This window comes from Balaenoptera acutorostrata, chromosome 10 (assembly GCF_949987535.1).
Source record: "Balaenoptera acutorostrata chromosome 10, mBalAcu1.1, whole genome shotgun sequence".
Lineage (NCBI taxonomy): Eukaryota > Metazoa > Chordata > Mammalia > Artiodactyla > Balaenopteridae > Balaenoptera > Balaenoptera acutorostrata.
This window is the reverse complement of record NC_080073.1, coordinates 37,770,256-37,791,390: the sequence shown is the minus strand read 5'-3', so window position 1 is coordinate 37,791,390 and position 21,135 is coordinate 37,770,256. Positions and strand designations below refer to the sequence as shown.

The 21,135-nt window shown below is 48.1% G+C and overlaps 1 protein-coding gene across 5 annotated transcripts in view; it reads left to right on the top strand.

Moving 5' to 3' along the window:
- The window catches only part of DOCK3 (dedicator of cytokinesis 3), a 403,408-nt gene that overhangs the window by 368,826 nt on the left and 13,447 nt on the right, over window positions 1-21,135 (top strand). For 4 of the 5 annotated variants that reach the window (XM_057555412.1, XM_057555413.1, XM_057555411.1 and 1 more), the window contains exons 38-48: window positions 1,748-1,896; window positions 8,525-8,611; window positions 10,446-10,550; window positions 14,549-14,690; window positions 15,699-15,865; window positions 16,018-16,104; window positions 16,582-16,761; window positions 17,383-17,466; window positions 17,597-17,713; window positions 19,415-19,536; window positions 20,751-20,889. In XM_057555412.1, the coding sequence (XP_057411395.1) occupies window positions 1,748-1,896; window positions 8,525-8,611; window positions 10,446-10,550; window positions 14,549-14,690; window positions 15,699-15,865; window positions 16,018-16,104; window positions 16,582-16,761; window positions 17,383-17,466; window positions 17,597-17,713; window positions 19,415-19,536; window positions 20,751-20,889 (1,379 nt within the window). Of the gene's footprint in view, window positions 1-1,747; window positions 1,897-8,524; window positions 8,612-10,445; window positions 10,551-14,548; window positions 14,691-15,698; window positions 15,866-16,017; window positions 16,105-16,581; window positions 16,762-17,382; window positions 17,467-17,596; window positions 17,714-17,929; window positions 18,031-19,414; window positions 19,537-20,750; window positions 20,890-21,135 lie in introns of those variants that run through there. The other variant, XM_057555414.1, reaches the window with a different exon arrangement.

Here is a 21,135-nt window from a genome sequence, read left to right as displayed (position 1 = left end):
ACAGGGACCCTTTCATTGTATCTACAGTTTAATCCATTACTACAGCCTTTTCTAAAAGAACAAATTTAGAAGCGTTTCAACATACCTGTCATACTCTGTTTACTGAGCGCTACTTTGAGTCAGGAAGATATGTGTACCCATGTGTGTCCTGCCTGATCACCTTGTGTCATAGTTCCCCCAAAATAGCCACTTCTTCACTGTGGTGACCAGCCATCACATCTTAGCCCTTGAGCCATAGGACTTGAATTTGTGTGATAGACCAGGAAGTTCAAGCTATTCTTGTCCACAGCATTACTAGAATTAGATGAATTTGTAGAAACAGAGAATCCTCCTTCCTTATTTTATGTTAGATGTTAAAGAGTGTTTGGCATAGATTCCACCTTTCCTGACACAGCTTGGCAAGAATTAATCTGAAATGACTGGGATGAATCTGCCATTCTCTGCGTCCACTTCCACCCATGATCCCAGCAGCCCTTTGAGAGGGCAGTGAAGTGATAGACTGAAAAATTCCATGTATCAATAGAGGCATTTACTAAACTCCTGGAGGACTGGGCCATCACTGAGAGGCTATGTCAGGAATTTGGACAGAGAGAGGGTGCTGAGCCTTGCCTCTGGTGGCCTCAGGAATAACATCTTAAAAGAATATTGGCAGGGAAGAAAAGGATTTCACATGGTTTTCTAAGTTCTAAAGGGAGGCCTTGAGGGCCTCATTGGCTTGTTCCCAGTGAGAAGGGGCTTCACAGCTCCAGTGAGGAGGCACGTGTATCCCTGGGCAGGAGGGTCCAGTAGCCAGAGCATAGGCAGAGCGGCAAACATGAGCAGGAGCCTGGAAAGTGGCTGCAGGCAATATACCTGGCTAAAACTGGAAGTGGGTCACTAGATAATTAGAAAAGAGATTCTTCATAGTCATGGGGAGCAGATTTGAATAGGGCCTTGAAGGCCAGGCAGAAGCTAGAACTAATTAACTTGCCAGTAGGAAATGCCCACTAAAAATGAGCAAATAGAACAGGAAAGAGCAGACTGTGTCAAAGGACCATGAGCAGCAGCTGTAACTCAGTTTGACTGACTCTTTGGGATTTAGGAAGCTACAGTATTTAGCTGCGGTTGTTTTATAAACCCTCTCTAACTGTTCCACATGTATGGGAGGTGTCACAGGGCCCCGTCCTGGGCCCAGCATCAACTTTAGCTTCCTCCAGGAATGGAGCCCATCACACAGTTATCACCGTACACACTCCTTCTCTCTGGTCCTTTTAGAAACAGTCAAGATAAGGAGAAAGGGTCATTCCCAGGGCCATGCTGAGCTCAGAAAATGGAGCTGGAGGCATTGAGGCTGGCTTCGGGAGGGCTGAGAAAAGCCTTAGTCAGTGCTTACCCCTCAGAGCCAGTTCTGAGAAGGTTGGAAAAGAAGCTCTAGTCAGTTGAGCAAAAAGGAACCCAAGAACTCTCTCTGACATGTCAGTGTGTCCCAGAGTAAAGCAACCTGTACACAGACCCTTAGGTACCTGAGCCATACTTTATCTAGCACCCAGAGCAGGTGACCAGGCTGAGGGAGGAAGGTGTCTACTAGGATCTTTGGTTCCTTCATGCTGTGGTCACGGGCTATTGGCTGGCTGGACAGCCCCTCTATCTCAGCTTTGGTATCCAGCATCCCTGATCTGGGCTGCACATGCCTTACGCTGGCATGCTGCTTAGCCTGGTCCCTTGGCACCTGGCTGCCCCTGGACCTCCATAGCCCCTGTCCCCACAGAAGCTGCATTCACTCTGCTCCTCTACTGTGAGCTGCTACAGTGGGAGGAAAGGCCACTGCGGGAATTCCTCCATTACCCATCCCAGACAGAGTGGCAGCGGAAAGAGGGACTGTGCCGCAAGATCATCCACTACTTCAACAAAGGCAAGGTGGGTGTTATTAGGCAAGGCTTTGAGCGTCTCAGCTTCTACTGTACTACATGGCATCTTAACGCTATAGGGATGGCAGCAGCTGCAGAGGTTGCTGTGTGGGGTGGTGAGGGGGTGGAGGCCCATATGTGTGCATTAGATTTGGAGGCAGCATGACTTTCTCTGGGGAAAAAAAAAGTAACAGCTTAATTCTGTGGCTTGGAAGCCAATTCCAGATTGGGGATGTAAGAGACAACCCCACATACCAGCTTTGCACATCTGTAAATACTAATGCTCCAACAGCAGGGGCTTCTGGGCCCCCTGCTTATATTTATTAGATTTACTTAAATTATTGTAGCTTCCTACTCTGCTATAGAAAATGTGAGCTGTAAAAATTAATGGATTCTAACCACAGCCAACGGAGGCCTGTACTGCCTCTTACGGGTACATGTTCTTGTCTTGGATTTCCCTTCCTTACAGCATAGTCTGGGCTCCTCTCATTGGGGTTATTCTCTCTTCAACCTGATTCTGTGGAATTAGCAGGCATTGTCAGCATTGGTTCAGGCTTCCTTGGGACTTCCCAGCCATTCTGCTCCAATCTCTGGGAGAGCTCCTTGTGGGGCCCTCTGACCCACGTATGGCCTGTACACTGGAAAGGCTGGGCTTGTGTAACTTGTTGAAGGTGTTCTCTCATTACTCAGCTTTGAGCATGTTAAAAAGCTGAAACAGGATTGTTCAGGGAACTATAGTGGCTGAACTCCAGACGTGAATGGAAATTGGTTTTTTAAAATAAGCTTTTTTATCATAAAAAAGAAAGATTTAAACATTAATAACTTCTGCCCATAAATCAGAAAACATTCATCAGTTTTACACAACATGGGAGACTTTTGTTTGTCAAAAACATTCACCCATGTAGGGAACGCACTGGTAAGCAGGAACCTTTCCAAAACCTCAGGAGCTCTCATTTCACCTAGCCCAGAAAGGAGACCCATGCTTAGCTGTCAGCCGGCCACACATGACTGAGCCACAGTGCCAGCCCAAAGCCTCCTCTCCTTGCTGGTCCAGAGATGGACGGAGGGCCCCATGCCAGCACACTTTTAGGTCTGTCTTCCTGGCACCCAGCCCACCTGGAGCTGCCACCTACCCATATGCCCAGCGAGCCCTCCCGGCTCTGAGGGAATGGCATAAGCATGGTGTGAGTGTGCATGAGTGTTGTTAGTATATTAGCTTATTTTTCTTTGCATGGGCGTAGAGTACAGAGTAGAGTTATGCTTATCTGATTGAGCCCAGCAGTGGGACACGTGAGCGTTAATGGTCCCCTTTTCACCCCACACTACAGTAGTGTTAAGAAAGCAGGTTTAAAGGTTAGTATGAACAAGGGAAGGTAATGCAAAACCTGCCTGAGTATTGTGGATAAGCAGGAAGGGGAGAAGGACTGGGAGGCTCCGTAGGCTACCTTCTCAGGGATCTCCCACTCCTTCTAGCAGCCCTGCCTTTGGTGTGAATTGCTGGGGGAGCAGCTTCTGTGCTGAGAACAGACCACTCAGTGAGCCCTTTCATGAGCGCATCCTCAAAGGGGTACTTACCACAATCATTCTCTTGGGCTCATACAGAAGGTCCAACTTTTCTGTTTCTGTACCTTCATACCTGACGGAACCAGTGGATAGGGCTAACCAGTTCTCTTGAAAGCATTCAGGGTTTTTTTTCTAATGCCTCCAGAAAAGCAAAACCTGGCTGATACAAGAAAAGTGCTCCTGGGCTTCCCTGGTGGCGCAGTGGTTAAGAATCCGCCTGCCAATGCAGGAGACATGGGTTCGAGCCCTAGTCCGGGAAGATCCCACATGCCACGGAGCAACTAAGCCCATGCACCACAACTACTGAAGCCCACGGGCACATGCCCTAGAGCCCGTGCTCTGCAACAAGAGAAGCCACCGCAATGTGAAGCCCGCGCACCACAACGAAGAGTAGCCCCCGCTCTCTGCAACTAGAGAAAAGCCGGTGCGCAGCAATGAAGACCCAGTGCAGCCAAAAATAAAATAAATAAATAAATTTTAAAAAAAAGAAGGAAAGGGAGGCATGAAGATGGGAGCTGGTCCTTCATCTCAAGGAAGAGGGAGCAGACAGAAAGGGAAGCTGGGAGGAGGCCTCTGACCCCTAAGGCATACAGACCATCAGGACTGAACCAACCCTCCACGTGGCGGTGGGCTTGGGCTCTACTACTGAGGGCTGCTATTGTTCACACTGCTTTGAAGGAATGAGTCTGTTGCTTCTAAAATGTTGTGTGTAGACAGAAGTACAAAGACTGACAGTCTGGAGTCCCAGGCTTTTGCCTTCCTTTCCAGTTTGAGTAGAGTGAGCCAAGTCAGTGCAACTTTTGTGCCATCCCTGTCAGTGGGGGCAACAAGGATGTATAAACACACATCTGCCCAAGCTGGTAGAAGTGATTGGATTTCAGACACTGGTTAGTAGTTGTGTAGTTGGCTTTGCCTCCTGCCAGAAGGAAGGACACCAAGAGAGAAGATGTAGATGGGATGCATTGTATCTGCAGGGCGTTCCCTCCCTGTGTTCCGAGGTAGCTCTCAAAACCCCCAGCATTCCAGCACAACCCTCAAGGCTGACAGAGTGCCCTGGCTCACACTTGGGGGTTGGGGGGGCAGGCTTGGAGCAGCAGGGCTACAAATTAGGGCAGAGATGCCAGCGAGGCAGATAAGCGTTGATCCTAATAGGAGAGTAGAACTGCTTTACTGGGAGCTACTGTCAGCAGACAAAGCGCCTTTAGCCTCACATGGGTTCCTCATCACCTAAATGAGCAGTTCCCCATTGGGCGCTCCTTACAGGCTGGCTAGCAGTCTGCACACAGCTCAGCTGCTTAGCCAGCCCCCTTGGAGCTGCCTGCCAGGCAGACCCTCCTGTGGGCCCTTCAATGAAACCTGCCCAAGCAGCACTTGGAGCCAGAGAGAGGACAGACATGTGCCCCCTTAAAAGCTGTGATGTGGGGGTACAAGAGGCTTTCTAGCTCACTGAGGCAGAGGCATTGTTTCGGAGCAGGGAGTCAGGGTCTATTTAAAATTCTCTTTGGTTTGTTTCAACATTTTTAATTGGTCCTGCAGTTCAATCCATATGGCGTTAATTTCTTCAAAGGATAAGAAACACAGTCCTGGGCTTCCCTCATGGCGCAGTGGTTGAGAATCCGCCTGCCAATGCAGAGGACACGGGTTCGAGCCCTGGTCCAGGAAGATCCCACATGGCGCGGAGCAACTAAGCCCATGCGCCACAACTGCTGAGCCTGCGCTCTGCAGCCCGCAAGTCACAACTGCTGAGGCCCGTGCGCCTAGAGCCCATGCTCCGCAACAAGAGAAGCCACTGCAATGAGAAGCCTGCGCACCACAGCGAAGAGTAGCCCCCGCTCACAGCAACTAGAGGAAAAGCCCGCGCACAGCAACGAAGACGCAACGCAGCCAAAAATAATTAATTAATTAATTAAATTTTTAAAAAAAGAAACACAGTCCTGAATAAAACAGTGTTGTCCTTCTCCCTGATGCTATTTCAAATCTATTTTTTTAATATAGTCCTTATTAAACATTCATACTGAAATATTGATGGGTGAAATTATAGTATGATATCTGATATTTGCTTCCAAAACTATGGGGAGGAGTAAGTGGATGAGATGTTTAATGATACAAGACTGGCCATGAATTGGTCATTGTTGAGGTTGGGTGATGAGTACCACCCAACGATGAGTAGGGGTTCATACTTCTATGTTTCTATATGTTTAAAATTTTCCTATAATAAAAAAATTTAATTAGTACTTAGAAGTTGGGGAGAAGAGCCTGGCTAAAATGTCAAGTAAACCTTTGATTCCCAATCTCGCCAAGAGAGAAAGCACTGTATTAAAAAGAGGAGGAAATGCACAATATTGCCCCTTAGTGAAGGCCACTGTTAGATGAGCCTGTCACCATAATAGGAGCCACACCACAGAAACAGCCCGAGCCGTGATTAGGCAAGGATTATCTGAAGCCTGCTCTAAGATTTGAATATTTCTGTAAAGGAAATTATCACACCTACTACCAAGCCCTTGGGTAGCTACTTCCTACTTAGCTTCCATACTTGTTTCTAAGCTTAAATGATCTTAATTTAAAAGTCATTGTTTCCTTCATTAACTCATTAAATAAATCTTTATTGAGTACCTGCTCATGGCTGGCACTGTTCTAGGCTCTGAGGATAAAGGATGTAAACAGGATCCCTGCCCTCATGCAGCTTATCATCTAATTGAGACTAATACAACATAAAAGTAAATACTTTTTAGCCCAGAAATAAACCCACACACCTATGGTCAATTAATCGTCAGGCAAGAATATACAGTGGAGAAAAGACGGTCTCTTCAGCAGTTGGTGCTGGGAAAGCTCGACGGCCGCATGTAAATCAGTGAAGTTAGAAAACTCCCTCACACCATACACAAAAATAAACTCAGAATGGCTTAAAGATTTAAATTTAAGACATGACAGCTTAAAGCTCCTAGAAGAGAATATAGGCAAAACAATCTCTGACATAAATTGTAGCAATATTTTCTTAGATCAGTCTCCCAAGGCAAAAGAAATAAAAGCAAAAATAAACGGGACCTAATCAAACATACAAGCTTTTGCACAGCAAAGGAAACCATAAACAAAATGAAAAGACAACCTACAGACTGGGAGAAAGTATTTCAAATGATGCAACCGACAAGGGCCTAATTTCCAAAATACACAAACAGCTCATATAGCTCAATATCAGAAACAAACAACCCAATCAAAAAATGGGCAGAGGGACTTCCCTGATGGTCCAGTGGGTAAGACTCCATGCTCCTAATGCAGGGGGCCCGGGTTCGATCCCTAGTCGGGGAACTAGATCCCGCATGCATGCCACAACTGAAGATCCCGTGTGCCGCACATAAGACCTGGCACAGCCAAAATTAATTAATTAATTAAATGTTAAAGAAAAGAAAAAATATTAAAACAAAACAAAAAATATGGTTGCACCATTAAAAAAAAAAAAAGGCAGAAAACCAAAATAGACATTTCTCCAAAAGAGATATAAAGATGGCCAACAGGCACATGAAAAGATGCTCAGTGTCACTAATTACTAAAGAAATGCAAATCAAAACTACAGTGAGATATCACCTCACACTGGTCAGAATGGCCAGCATCAAAAAGTCTGCAAATAGTGGTTGAGAATCTGCCTGCTAATGCAGGGCACACGGGTTCGAGCCCTGGTCTGGGAAGATCCCACATGCCGCGGAGCAACTGGGCCCGTGAGCCACAATTACTGAGCCTGCGCGTCTGGAGCCTGTGCTCCACAACAAGAGAGGCCGTGATAGTGAGAGGCCTGCGCACCGCGATGAGGAGTGGCCCCCACTTGCCACAACTGGAGAAAGCCCTCGCACAGAAACGAAGACCCAACACAGCCATAAATAAATAAATTAATTAAAAAAAAAAAAAATTAAAAAAAAAAAAAAAAAGTCTGCAAATAATAAATGCTGGACAGGGTGTGGAGAAAGGGAACCTCCTACACTGTTGGGGGCAATGTAAATTGGTGCAGCCACTATGGAGAGCAGTATGGAGGTTCCTTAAAAAACTAAAAATAGAGTTAGTTTTAGTTACATGGTTCAGCAATCCCACTCCTGGGCATATATCCAGAAAAGACAAAAACTCTAATTCAAAAAGATACATGCACCTAATGTTCATACCAGCACTATTTACAACAGCCAAGGCATAGAAGCAACCTGTGTTTGTCAACATAAGAATGGATAAAGAAGATGGGGGGAGGGTGTGTGTATGTGTATGTATGTATATATATTATATATATAATGTAATATTAGTCATTAAAAAGAATGAAATACTGCCATTTGCAGCAACATGGATGGACCTAGAGATTATCATACTAAGTGAAGTACGTCAGAGAAGACAAATATTATATGATATCACATGTGGAATCTAAAAAAATTATACAAATGAACTTATTTACAAAACAGAAACAGACTCACAGACATAGAAAACAAACTTATTGCTACCAAAGGGGAAAGGGTGGAGGAGGGATAAATTAGGAGTTTGGGATTAACAGATACACACTACTATATATAAAATAGATAAACAACAAGGACGTACTATATAACACAGGAAACTACATTCAATATCTTGTAATATCTTGTAATAACTACATTCAATATCTAGTAATATTGGAATCTGAAAATATATGTATGCATGTGTGTATATATATATAGTCTTATTTATATAACTGGATCACTTTTGTGTACCTGAAACTAACACAATATTGTAAATCAACCGTACTTCAATTTGAAAAAGTAAATACTTTTTTTATACAAGATAACTTCAGAGTAATGAAAGAATGGTTGGCGTAGTGCCTGTCCTTGACAAGGTAGTTAGGGAAAGGCCTCTTGGAAGTGGAAACATTTGAGTAGAAACCTGAAAGCTATGCCTCAAGCCAGAAAACCACAGTGCTATGTGTTCTCCACAAATTGGTTTTGAGCATATGTTCTTTGTGACATATGAGTTGCAGGAGGCCTTTGGTTGTGCCCTCTGATATGTTTGATGTGGGCTTGGGCCATTCCGAGGCTGCCTGAGGTGCTGAAGCCTTTTTCCTATTTCTGATGCAGAGTTGGGAGTTTGGGATCCCACTGTGCAGGGAGCTGGCGTGTCAGTATGAGAGCCTCTATGATTATCAGAGCCTCAGCTGGATTCGGGTGAGCTTTGCCCCTTCCCCCACCCCAACCCTGAGTGGAGGTGCTAGCACTTTTCTGGCATCAACTTCTAAGGGAGTGTTTACTGTGGACCCAGCCCTTGGTTTAGTGCTGTGGACAGTACAGGAGAAGCAAAAGCCAAGGTTCCTGCTCTCAAGATGCTTGCATTATGGCTGGGGAACCAAAACAAACACATGACAAATGATTGTATGATCCAGACCCCAAGGGCCACTGGTGCTCAAGGAAGGGAGAAGCAGTATACACAGGATAGGATGGGGGTTTCAAGGAGGCAGTGGCAGCTCGACTTCATGAAGAAGCTTTTCCTGAAATGATTTTGTTCAGGTATGCTTCATCTGAAAACATTATAAGATCTTTCAGTGCCTTGGCTTATGGTCAATTCTAAGCAGCCAAGTAAAGGAAGTTCTTCTTCCCTTCTTTGATGAAAAATATTCAAAATTAAGTGAAATGGACTTTGAAGGTCTCCCAAATTTTTCCTAGTTGCCGGTGCTGGGTATTAAATCGTAACAGGTCATTGGCAAAGAGAAGTCAGGAATCTCAGTTCATCCTCCTCCTGCACCCTTGTCAGCATGGCTAGCTCTTCTGTGTTCCCTGATCCTGATCAGGATTTGGGCTTATATAATAGATGTGGTTCTCTAGCAATAGCTTTTTGACTGGTCTTTGAAGGCCGCTCCCCCCTGGCAGGCTGGCTTGATTGAGTGCATTAGGGCTGTCTTCCCAGTCAGATTTCAGTGAGTTTTTCTGAACCTGAAGCCAGGCCAGCCAAGACTAAAAAACTTATTGACCTTGGTAATACCAGACATCATGGATATTAGTTCAACTTTTAAAGTTTAAAATCTCCTAAATTGGGCTTCCCTGGTGGCACAGTGGTTGAGAATCCGCCTGCCAATGCAGGGGACACGGGTTCGAGCCCTGGCCTGGGAAGATCCCACATGCCGCGGAGCAGCTGGGCCTGTGAGCCACAATTATTGAGCCTGCGCGTCTAGAGCCTGTGCTCCGCAACAAGAGAGGCTGTGATAGTGAGAGGCCCTCGCGCCGCGATGAAGAGTGGCCCCCACTTGTCACAACTAGAGAAAGCCCTCGCACAGAAACGAAGACCCAACACAGCCAAAAATAAATAAATAAATAAATAAATAAATTTATTAAAAAAAACAAAAAACAAAAAACACCAATGACATTCTTCTCATGGAATGGATCCTAAGATGTTTGAAAATCTGCAAATCTGTGAATACCACTATAAAGTTTCTCTCCTACTGAAAAAAAAAAAAAAATCTCCTAAATTGGGACCAGTACCAGTGATGCTGGTAACTAAGCCTTCCTCATTCTGTTAGCATCGAGTCAGATGATAAATGAACAAGAGCAATGCAGATGGACTGATGGAAAATGGTGCCACCTATAAGCAACACTAGCTTATACTCAATTGGTGTAGTGAGTATCAGTCAAAACCAGGAATTCCTGAGCAAAAAAGGAAGTCCATGTTAAATGTGTACCCCTGAAAGTACAGGAAGTCTGAGTCTCTGTGGGGCTGAGTCCACTCATTGGGAAGGACACTCCAAGCAGCCTCTCAGGGCTGCTTCACCATCAGGGGACAATGGGGAGCGAAGACTTCCTCTCCATCAGGCAGTTCCCCAGGGAGAGGTTGATCAGGGCTAGGGGCTCACTTTTTATCTAGACTGAGTCACCATGTTTTCTTTCCAAAAGACAGTGTCTACTTAGGCCTGGGAGAACTTGCTTTGGACACCACTAGCAGTCAAGCCAACCAACACAACTAGCAGTCAAGCCAACTAGCAGTCAAGCCAACTTCCTTTCTCGTTCACAGAAAATGGAGGCCAGCTACTATGACAACATCATGGAGCAGCAACGCCTGGAGCCTGAGTTCTTTCGGGTCGGCTTCTATGGCAGGAAGTTTCCTTTTTTCCTTCGGGTGAGTCCATTCAGGTAGTCACAAGAACTTCTATCATATTTTACATGTAAGTTATTTATAACCTGTTTTTTTTTTAACCTTTTTCCTATTCTACTGAACACATCTTTTTGAAGGACTGACCAGCCAACAAAAAGCATTTGGCTTAATTTGACTGGACTAGCTACCAACTTTAGACTCTGTTTCTCTCTGCAGTACTGTTTTGTAGCTACCTGGAATGTATGAGGGTGGTTTTCTTACCAAATCAGCCAAGTTCCTGCAGGAAATGACCAGGGTGTGAGAATGTCCCATAGGTATGTTTAGAAACCTTCCAACTTTTGTTTCCAGTGCCTGGAATCCTCCAGTGTGACTATTCTCAGCCAGACAGGACATCAGTACAGCCCTGACCTCAACAGTAGGCAGTCCAGCCAGGGTGGAGAATTATTGATTTGAGAGATTTCAGAGGATAGTCCCCTTGCTCCTGGGGTTTGTGGGAGCTGCCAAACATTGGATTTGGCTGTGGAAAGCCTTTCCTAGGCAGCCAGTTCTCTGGCCCATGATGATTACAGCCATTTTCCTCCACCATTGCTGGAAAGGCTGAGCTGGTATATAAACAGAGTGGAAGGAATGACTGAGCATAGACATACTGACACCAGTTAAACAGTTGCGATTTTTTTTGTCTTTAATCAGCACAACCCAGAGGCTCCAGGAGAAGTCAGCCTGGGCTTGTAGGCTGTAGCCCATATGGATTTGCTGTTCTCAAATGACCTAAACGAAGCTGTGCTGATGAAAGAGCCCTAGGGCTGCAGTTGAGACCTAAGAGTAGCTCCGATTGTCCCCAGTTCCAGTATCATACTAAGGTTCAGTGTCCAGGAATCAGCTGGGAAAATTCATAGGATTCCCTTGATGTGTTTGGGATCTTATCTTACTGGAGAAATTGTTTTAGCCAGTGAGCAATAATAAGCTTGGTATCTCATCAAAGGTCAACTGAGCTTAATGGCTCCTTAAAAAAAGCCAGTCTGCTAAGCAACAAAGTCCAGGTTGACTACATTTCAGATGTAAGGCAGGTCAACATGCAGATTTCTTGGGCAGTAATCATTATAGGCTAAAAAGAAAATGATTTCTACAGGAACTAGCAATAGTGATAGGGACAGCAAGCACTCTCTGCCTGATCGTGATCCCCGGAAGGCTCTAAGTCTATTGCACAGGAGTGTTTATAGTAGCAGAATGTGAATGAGTAGAGGATCTCCTCAGGAGACTGGACCTCCTTCATTCTCTAGGGACCATCCAGTCCAGGCATATCAGAAGTGGCATGTTTGTTGCCCCCATCAGCATAGATCATACAACAGCAGTGGGGGTAGAGGTCAACAGAAGAGAAAGCAGGCAAAAAAAAAAAAAGAGAAAGAAGGAATAGTACAAGAATTAGAAACCAAAAGCATCTCTAGAAAGCCCTTTGATAAGCTAATGATTCTAGCCCTGTAAGTTATTTCTTTCGCATTTTATCTTTGCAAATTATGCTTGTCATTTTATTCTCCTTGTTTAGTCCCACAATTTGTATGTCATCCACCAGATTTTACTCCAAAACATCATTATTTTGAGTAATACAAAATCAGGCCCTGATGTTCCCCATTTCTGTCTTTGTCAAGCAGGAGGTCTCCATCATGGTTCCACCTGGCTCCCACCCCTCATGCTCATGTCACAGGGAATGTCAGTGTCTTAGGGCTCTCAGAGCTTTCTGACAAGTAGGACCTGGTATAGAACCTGCATCTGAGCCATTCATACAGTGTTCTCAAGTGACAGTCTAAATGTTCAAACGTGGTTTCAAGGGTGCCAGTAATGGAGGAAAAATAACAAGAGGTGTTAGGAAATATCGTCCATCAGTCCATCCTCATTTCCACACTAGGAGCTATGTTTCATGCATACAAATCTGCCTGGCCTGGCTACATGCTGCCTTCCCTTCCCTCAGCTGCTCAGTTCATCTGTGGCAAATGGAATAAGTCCAGTGGAGGTAGCCGTTTGCTTTATAAATGGCAAGGGCAACATGGAAAGCAGTGGCAGCCAGATCTGTCTCATGTAGAGATGCTGGGGCTCTCGCCTGAGCAGACTTGAAAGCAGCAACCAGCCTCAAAGTCAGTGCTCTGTGCCTTCCTCCTGCTGGTCTTCCCCAGAACACTAGGCTACTCTTTCACCTTCCCACATAGGCCATCTATTACTCTAGCTCTGTCAGCTTGAGTTCTCTGGACCATCTGCCCGTCTTGCTTCACAAATGTGATTATCTACTAATCTGCATGGAGACAGGAAAACATCCAGCCCACCCTCCTTGGGGGAATTTCTGTTTCTCTTCATTTGACTTATGAACAGACACTGGAGAGGATTGTACGTTTGTGAGTGGATATGAAAAGGCCAGTTCTAAACAGTTACCTTCTTTGTCAGTTCTCCTTATCAAGCAAGAGACTTAGAAATGTCTCTGTCCTCTGTCTGTTCCACTGGAGAGGCCAGCCTGCTCTTCCTGACCTTGACTTCCCTTCCAGTGTTGCCCTTCCATTCTGATCCATCTGGACCTGTGGCCTAGCCTTAGCTGAGTTCTCCCATAGTAAGAGAAGAAGTGAAAAGTGGGCAGAAATCCTATTCCAAAAAGGCTGAGGTCATCCACAGCCTGGCCTGTGATTATCCCTGTACTGGGAAGCGTAGGGCTGGCCCTGTGGAACCTCTCTCTCCCCCTTCCTCTGAAGACATGCCAAGAGGGGCTGCCAGTGCCTGACACCATTTGCCAAAGTGAATCTAGTGAGGCAACTAGGCAGGCAGACAGATGTCACCAGAGGGCTTCAGAGGAGCCTCCTCCAGCCACTCACTCTTGACCAGCTGTGAGGTAGACAGAGCAGCAGGGTTGAAGGTGCCTTGTCATGCCTTCCATACACAAAGAAAAAAACTGAGACCTAACCTGTACCAAGTGTGATGTAACATGAGGTTTTAAGAAATGTGTAATTGGGGACTTCCCTGGTGGCACAGTAGTTAAGAATCCACCTGCTAATGTGGGGGACACAGGTTCTATCCCTGGTCCGGGAAGAGCCCACATGTCGCAGAGCAGCTAAGCCCGTGTGCCACAACTACTGAGTCTGTGCTCTAGAGCCCGCGAGCCACACTACTGAACCCACGTGCCACAACTACTGAAGCCTGCGTGCCTAGAGCCTGTGCTCCACAACAAGAGAAGCCACTGCGATGAGAAACCCATGCACCACAACGAAGAGTAGCCCCCTCTCACCGCAACTAGAGAAAGCCCACGCGCAGCAACGAAGACCCAATGCAGCCAAAACTAAATAAATTTATTTTTTTAAAAAAAGAAAGAAATGTGTAGCTGGAATGATGTTCTGCTGACACGGTTGCAAAGGAGTTGCTGCCAGAGAGGTTGATAAATGCCCACTGGACACTGGGCAACGTTTAGACTGTTTCTCCCAGCTGACAAAAGTGATCCTACAAAAGCACACACCTGATCACCCCTTTTTCTAAATTATTTGGTGGTACCCATAGTGATACTCCTTGGCACACACCTGCAGGCATGTTCACTCACCCTCCCACCAGTTCTCCACAAGCACCTTCTTTCTAGCTGTGCTTTTTCCTGTCTTGGCTTGTGGCCCTGGTTGTCACCGTACCCACATAGATTGCCCCCCACTCTTCTCTACTGCGTTAACCCAGGTGGACCTTCTAAGGACTCTTTTCAGGCATGGCTGTTTCCAAAATCTCACCCCGCCTCCCCACTTGCATCCCTTCCTGTGTGAAGAGCCCTCCCTCCCTCGAGCTTCCTGCAGCCTTTGCCGTACCTACCACCCCGGGCTGTCACACCACAGTGCAGTTCTCCCTTCTGCTGTCCCTCACCCTTCTTGACCATCGTTTCCCTTAAGGCAGAGACTTAGTGCTGTGTCCATGCCTGCCACAGGGGTTCCTAGGACACGTCTGTGGGATGAGGAGGCAGGGGATGGGTGGCTGCAGGCGAGGCATTGAGTGTGCTCTCCCGTTTGTGGCAGAACAAAGAATACGTGTGCCGTGGCCACGACTACGAGAGGCTGGAGGCCTTCCAGCAGAGGATGCTCAGCGAGTTCCCACAGGCTGTCGCCATGCAGCACCCCAACCACCCTGATGACACCATCCTGCAGTGTGATGCCCAGTGTATCTTTTGACACTTAGTAGGGGAAGGAGGGCTGGGATCCTGGGAGGTGAGGCCCACCCAGTCAGCTGCCCCTCTGCCATGTCGTTGGCCAAACAGGCCAGGTTACCTATAAGTCCTGAAGCAGAGTGTGTCCTCATTACTGACTGACACTTAGCAGGGCACTTGTGCTTCACAGAGGGGCCGTGGCATGCCCTTAGCCATGGGGACCTGGTCATCAGCTGAGCTTCAGGGGGACCTTTATCCCTCTGGTTGGCTGCTGCCAGCACCTGAGTCCCCACCCTGCCCTATGAAGGGCCTGCCTAGGCAGCCAGCAGCAATCACTGTGGACTCTTGCCACAGGGATACTCCACTTCTGTGTCCTGCTCTACTCCCACGTGCATCTGTTGTTACCCAGCGCCTTTGCCAGCAGGACTGAGGCACAGCTCTGGGGATGGGGGAGGAGACAGGGGGTCTGAGGCACTTGGAAGTCTGAATGCAAACACTGGCCTGCCCCTCATTCCCCACACACAGCTTCCTTGAAGACCTCATGACGGTCGCCATGACTGTGGCAAGCTTGTTCCAGAGAGAGGAGGGCAGGTAGACTCCCATATGTTATCTCGCCACAGAGATCCCAAAGAGTACTTTGTTAAAATGTTGTTTTGCAGTAAATACAGTTTACCCACAGTGGGCAGGCCCAGGCCCTTGCAGCTTTTTCATTTCTGTGGGGTGGGCACCTGCATTCTCCTGACCCCTTTCCCTTCTTTCTTAAAGGGGCACTGGAGAACACCTAGCTGTTGACATCTCACCTTGGCTGAGTGCTCAGGAGACTGATTGCTGGAGCGGGGAGAGGGGCAGATAGGGAGATTCGGTCTGTGTTTGGGTCTGATCTGCCCCTTGAAATGCTGCTGCTGCCAGTAGGGAACAAGGGCTGTGGTGTTCTTCTCTCCTTTGGGGGGATGACAGGGGTCAGCCACTCAGGTCCATCTCTCTTTCAGTCTTTCTGGGTTTCTCCTTCACTTCCTGCCCAGACTTGCAGATCTATGCAGTGACGCCCATTCCAGATTATGTGGACGTCCTGCAGATGGACAGGGTCCCAGATCGCGTCAAGAGCTTCTACCGCGTCAACAATGTGAGGAAGTTCCGGTACGACAGGCCTTTTCACAAAGGCCCCAAGGACAAGGAGAATGAATTCAAGGTGAACAAATCTAGGGAAGTGGGGGCAGTGCTTATAGCGAGGCCGGGGCAAGCCCCACTTTCTTAGGAGCTCATCAGTGTCTCACCCTTCGGGCAGGCAGGGCGTGGTAAAAATCACTTAATGGCCTGAACCTACCTGTGCCTTCCCTGCAGAGCCTGTGGATCGAGCGAACCACGCTGACCCTGACCCACAGCTTGCCTGGCATCTCTCGGTGGTTCGAAGTGGAGAGGAGGGAGCTGGTGAGACACGTTTCAGATGGGGCTGATTTTCACAGCTGCTTCCTCAGTTCTTGCTTTGGGGGCCTTTCTCTAAGGGCTGAGGAGAGAAAGAGTGCTTAGGCCGCCTATCTGGCCTAGGCTGCCACAGGCAATCCTGTGCTGGAGGCTTTGTGCACCTTCGTTCTCTCATTGAATAGTCACAACACCCTTAGGCACCAGGTATTTTTTTTTCTCACAATTTATGAATGCAGAAACTATTCTCTGAAGTTCAGGAAGCCAGAGACCTCTGACTTCAGAACTGGTGCTCCTCTCTATTTACTGTACTTCTAAGTGCCTACAGATTAGAAGAGGAAATTACAAAGGGCTCAGGGAGTCCCAACTCCACAGGAACAAGGGCGGGGAGTCAGAGTCACAGGTCATAGATCCCTGCTGTCAGAACTGTGATGAGGGAGGGGTTGACATTGTGCCTGGGATGACACCATTGATGTGTGTCCCCAGGTGGAGGTGAGCCCCCTGGAGAATGCCATCCAGGTGGTTGAGAATAAGAACCAGGAGCTGCGGGCCCTGATCAGCCAGTATCAGCACAAGCAGGTGCACGGCAACGTCAACCTGCTCAGCATGTGCCTGAATGGCGTCATTGACGCTGCTGTCAACGGAGGCATTGCACGCTACCAAGAGGTGAGCTGGGGTCCCAGACCAAACCCTGGCTGGGAAAGCAGTTCTCAGGTGCCTCTTCTTGAGATTCCAGCCTCTGAGGGAAGCCTTCCCAACAAGCCCTCTCCTGGCTGTGCCTCAGCTGGCCAAGGATGGTCCTGGGATGAGGCTTTAAGCTCCATGCCACTCCCTATTTACATTGCACAGCTCTCTGATGGGGCCTTTTCTTCATTTTTATTCTCTGAACTCTGACAGATGGGTAATCCATCTGATTATGGAAGGATGTTAAGTGGCCTCCAAGAGGAGCCTGAGAGCCCAGCCCTTCACAAGAAGTGAGTTGTGGGCTGGCTAAGAGACTAGTCCCCTCACCCTGGCCACCAGCCCTGCCTGCCCTACCCAAGCCAGCAAGGCTCCATGAGGGGCTGAGACCAGCATTCAGGCTTAGATTACTTGGTCACCTTCGGTCCTTCTTAAGACACAAAAAAACACATCTGTGATTGCCGGAGGTTCAAGCAGGCCAAGCTAGAAGGTACGTTGGTGTGTGTACCTGTTAGGAGGCAGCCCGGCTACCTTTCAGGTGGCACCTTCAGACTCTAAGTAGTAGCCCTGGGAAGAGTCTTCCTGACTTGGCCTTTTCTTTCACAGGCCTTCTTTGATAAAGATTACATCACCAAGCACCCAGGAGATGCTGAGAAGATCACTCAGCTCAAGGAACTCATGCAAGAGCAGGTATGTCTTGCCGGGGTTAGAGGCCAGTGTCTAGGAGGGAAAGGCTAGGCACCACACGATAGCTGGATAGCTGCAGCACCCAAGGTCTGCTCCCTGGCTAACAGAGTAGTGTTGTCTATCACCCTGATAGGTTCATGTTCTTGGAGTCGGGCTGGCAGTTCATGAGAAGTTCGTGCACCCAGAAATGCGCCCTCTGCATAAGAAGCTGATTGATCAGTTCCAGATGATGCGGGCCAGTCTCTACCATGTAAGCTGATCCCTGTCCTGTCCCTGCTGCAGTATAACCAGGTGTCACTTCCTCCAGACCTGTGCAGCAAGCCAGAGGAAGGGGGGGTGGGAAGAGGGGCTGGAGAGGCAAACGTGAAGGAAAAGCTGTTCCCACCACAGGATAGCAGGAGGCAGAGGTGGGTGCTCTAGCCAGGAGAAGGACACCCAGGATCCTCTTATTCACTTCCTCCCTAAGGAGGAGTCATATTCAAGGACAGAGAATGTTTTTTTCAATGCACTGTGCTGGTGAAGAGAGGTTTTCATATGAGGAGGAAAAGTTTACGGCCCACATGCAGGGATCTCTTTGGAGATATTTTTCATCCCAGGAACCTACAGAGGTAAGGCATAGCCTGAGCCACCCTTCTCTCCTCCCTCTCCCTCTTTCCCCTCTCTTTCCCCTTCCTCTTTAACCCCCTGCCTCCCTTCCCTCCCTCTTCCTCCATCATGTCTGATGACCCAGGCTCACATCTGAGAAAGCCTAGGGTGGGCAGTACTTTTGTATTGGCCTCTCTTAGAAGGATCAGGTAGGTTCTGGGGCTGGCCCAGGCCCCAGAAGATCTCCCTGACTCTGACCTGCCTCCTAGGTCTCCATGGCAGGGTTTGACCCAAGGACTGATGCACACAAGCAGTAGCAGGGTCTGTATTCCAGGGCTAGTTTCCCTCCAGGGGTCTTACAGGGAATGCTGTCTGGCTGAGAGTAGGCTTCAGGTGGTCTTGAGCGAAAACTTCTGGTCTCTCTGTGTGTGAACTTCCCCATCACAGCAGGTGACCCAGGCAAGCTAGAGCCTGGCCACTGGGGGAGCTCTCTAGCATGCAGGCTGTCAGGTCACTGCAGGAAAAGGCACAAAATGCTCGCCCACATACCTCAGGCTCTCCAGGGTACACATGGAGGTGTCCTCTCCAGCTGCAGAAGCACATTTCAGCCTTCTGCATGCTTTGGAAGAAGGAAGTGGAAAACCTCCTGCTTCTTCAGGGCAAGCTCAGAAACATCCCCAGTGCACCTAAGGCCCACAGATTGTGAAGGACTTCAGGAAGCCTGGACAGTTGTGCTTTGTTTCCTCAGAGTCACAAATAGGGACACAAACCAATGTGCTGTCACCCAGGAGGATTTGGGATCAAAAGTTTGTGCCAAGATGTCTACATACTTAATTATGCAAAAATAGAACTGTACTGTTTTCCAATTACTTGCATCAGGATTTTGTGTCCTGTCTCCCCATAGACTGTGTCACAGACAACTTAACCCAGGTCACTGAGAACTGAGCCATTTAGCAATCCAATAAAACCCAACTCCAGTTCTTATGTAAGAGGTGTCCACTGTCTGACAGATGATAATCAGCTCTTCCTCTCCTGTTTCACAGCTCTTGTTCTACTTTTCCTATAGTGAGAAATGCCTGTTAACACACTCTTATGAACTCAGACCAACCTCAGCCTACTCCAGATGAGCTCTTAGTGGGTTGACCTAGGCCTCACAGCCTCTGCCCCAGGCTGCAGTGTGGTTAGGAGGGTGCTTTAGTCGTGAAGGGGTCACTGCCCAAAAGAAGCCAGTAGTTCAGGTTCAGCCAACAGTATATGATTATTTTTTCTTTTACATTCCTGCCACCAGCCTGCTCTTCCCTCTCACCTCTTAATTACTTATTTATTCTTAATTATTTATTATGAAGGGGCATTCGTTTCTCAACAGGAGTTTCCGGGTTTGGACAAGCTAAGTCCTGCATGTTCAGGCACCAGCACCCCACGGGGAAATGTCCTAGCATCCCATAGCCCCATGAGCCCAGAGAACATCAAGATGACCCACCGGCACAGGTATGGCCTTAGGGCTGAGGAGGGTCCCCTCCACAAAGGTAAGTCTGAATGTCAAAGATCAGAGCAAGGAAGTCCAAAATAGTGCTTGTGTGTACGCGCATGCCCTCTTACCCATGTGCACAGCAAACACACAGCTCCTGCTACAGGATCTACAGTCTGCATCCAGTCATCCTGGGTGACAGAGGAGTATACATGGTATTGTGGGAACACGGAGGAGGGGGCATTTGGGTTAAGTCTTGAAGGGTAAGTAGAAGTTTGCTGGGCAGAAGAGATCCAGGCAAAGTCACTAACATGTGCAGACACCTCAAGATATGAGCAAGCCAGTCTGGTCAGCACTCCAGGTAGAGCCAAGTGGCTGGAGTGCAGGATTCCAGGGCATGGAAGAGGGCCAGGACCAGCTCTGGATGGGCTCGGTTCATTCAGGCCTTTGGACTTGATCCCAGGGGGAATGAGGATCACCAGTTGGTTTTAAGGAAGAGGACAACATGGTGATGTGAACATCAAGGTGTCCCTGCTCTGCACTCAGGAGTCCTGGTCACCGGGGCTCCACTGGGGAGACTTCAAGTCTCCAGGGCAGGAAGCCCAGGCCAGGGGATGACCCTGGAGAGGAGCCCTCACTTGGGTTTGTTTTCCAATGTGAGCAGCAAGTCAGCACAGAGGGGTACTCAGCAAATGAGAAGGAATGAATGAATGGGGGGCTGCCTAGAACTGATAGAAGAGAACTGTTGGCAAGCCTGTGGCCACAGAAATGGAAGGAGGCCAACAGATGGTTCACAGCCAGCTATTTTGATAGCTTCCCCAAACCAGGAAGACACCCTGACCTAGGAGCAGATCCCATCCGGGTGTGGGCACTGGCTCAGATAAACACCCCATAGCAAGGAGGACCTGGGATCCTTGACCTGATTCAGCATATCTCTCATTCCTCCTGCGACACTGCTGATGTCATCAGACTGAGTGGCCATAAACCATTTAACTCTAGGTCGAGGCTATGCCAAGCTACGGTTGGCCCTCCCAGACTAGGGGCCCCTGGTGGGGTTCAGGACTGCTCCAGGCCTCAGATGGGTATGAGCATTGGCTATGGAACCATCCAAACCAGTGATGGCTAAGGCTTGGGGATGACTGTTTTATACACACCCATGACTCTCCCCCCACCACCTAGCAAAGTGTCTCAGCTCCAGACCTGACTCCTCCCTATCTCCCACTCTTGTTCACAGCCCCATGAACTTGATGGGGACCGGCCGCCATTCATCATCCTCTCTCTCCTCACACACATCTAGCGAAGCTGGAAACGTGGTGATGTTGGGTGACAGCTCCATGGGCGAGGCTCCTGAGGACCTGTACCATCACATGCAGGTACAAGAACTGTCCAAGGAGAATGGACCAGGGCACCATACCTAGAGGATTCACCTCTCTGCTGGCCTGAGGACTGGCATCCCTGCCTAGTTCTCTTGTTCCTGAATTCAGAACACCCAGAGCTAGCAAAACTGCCTTCCCTCCACACCATCCCATGTTGCACTTCCCAGGCCTTCTTTCCCAAGAAGGAAATCTAGCTTCAGTCCTGGCTGCTCTTAGAGATCCCATGGGAATGCTTCTCTGACA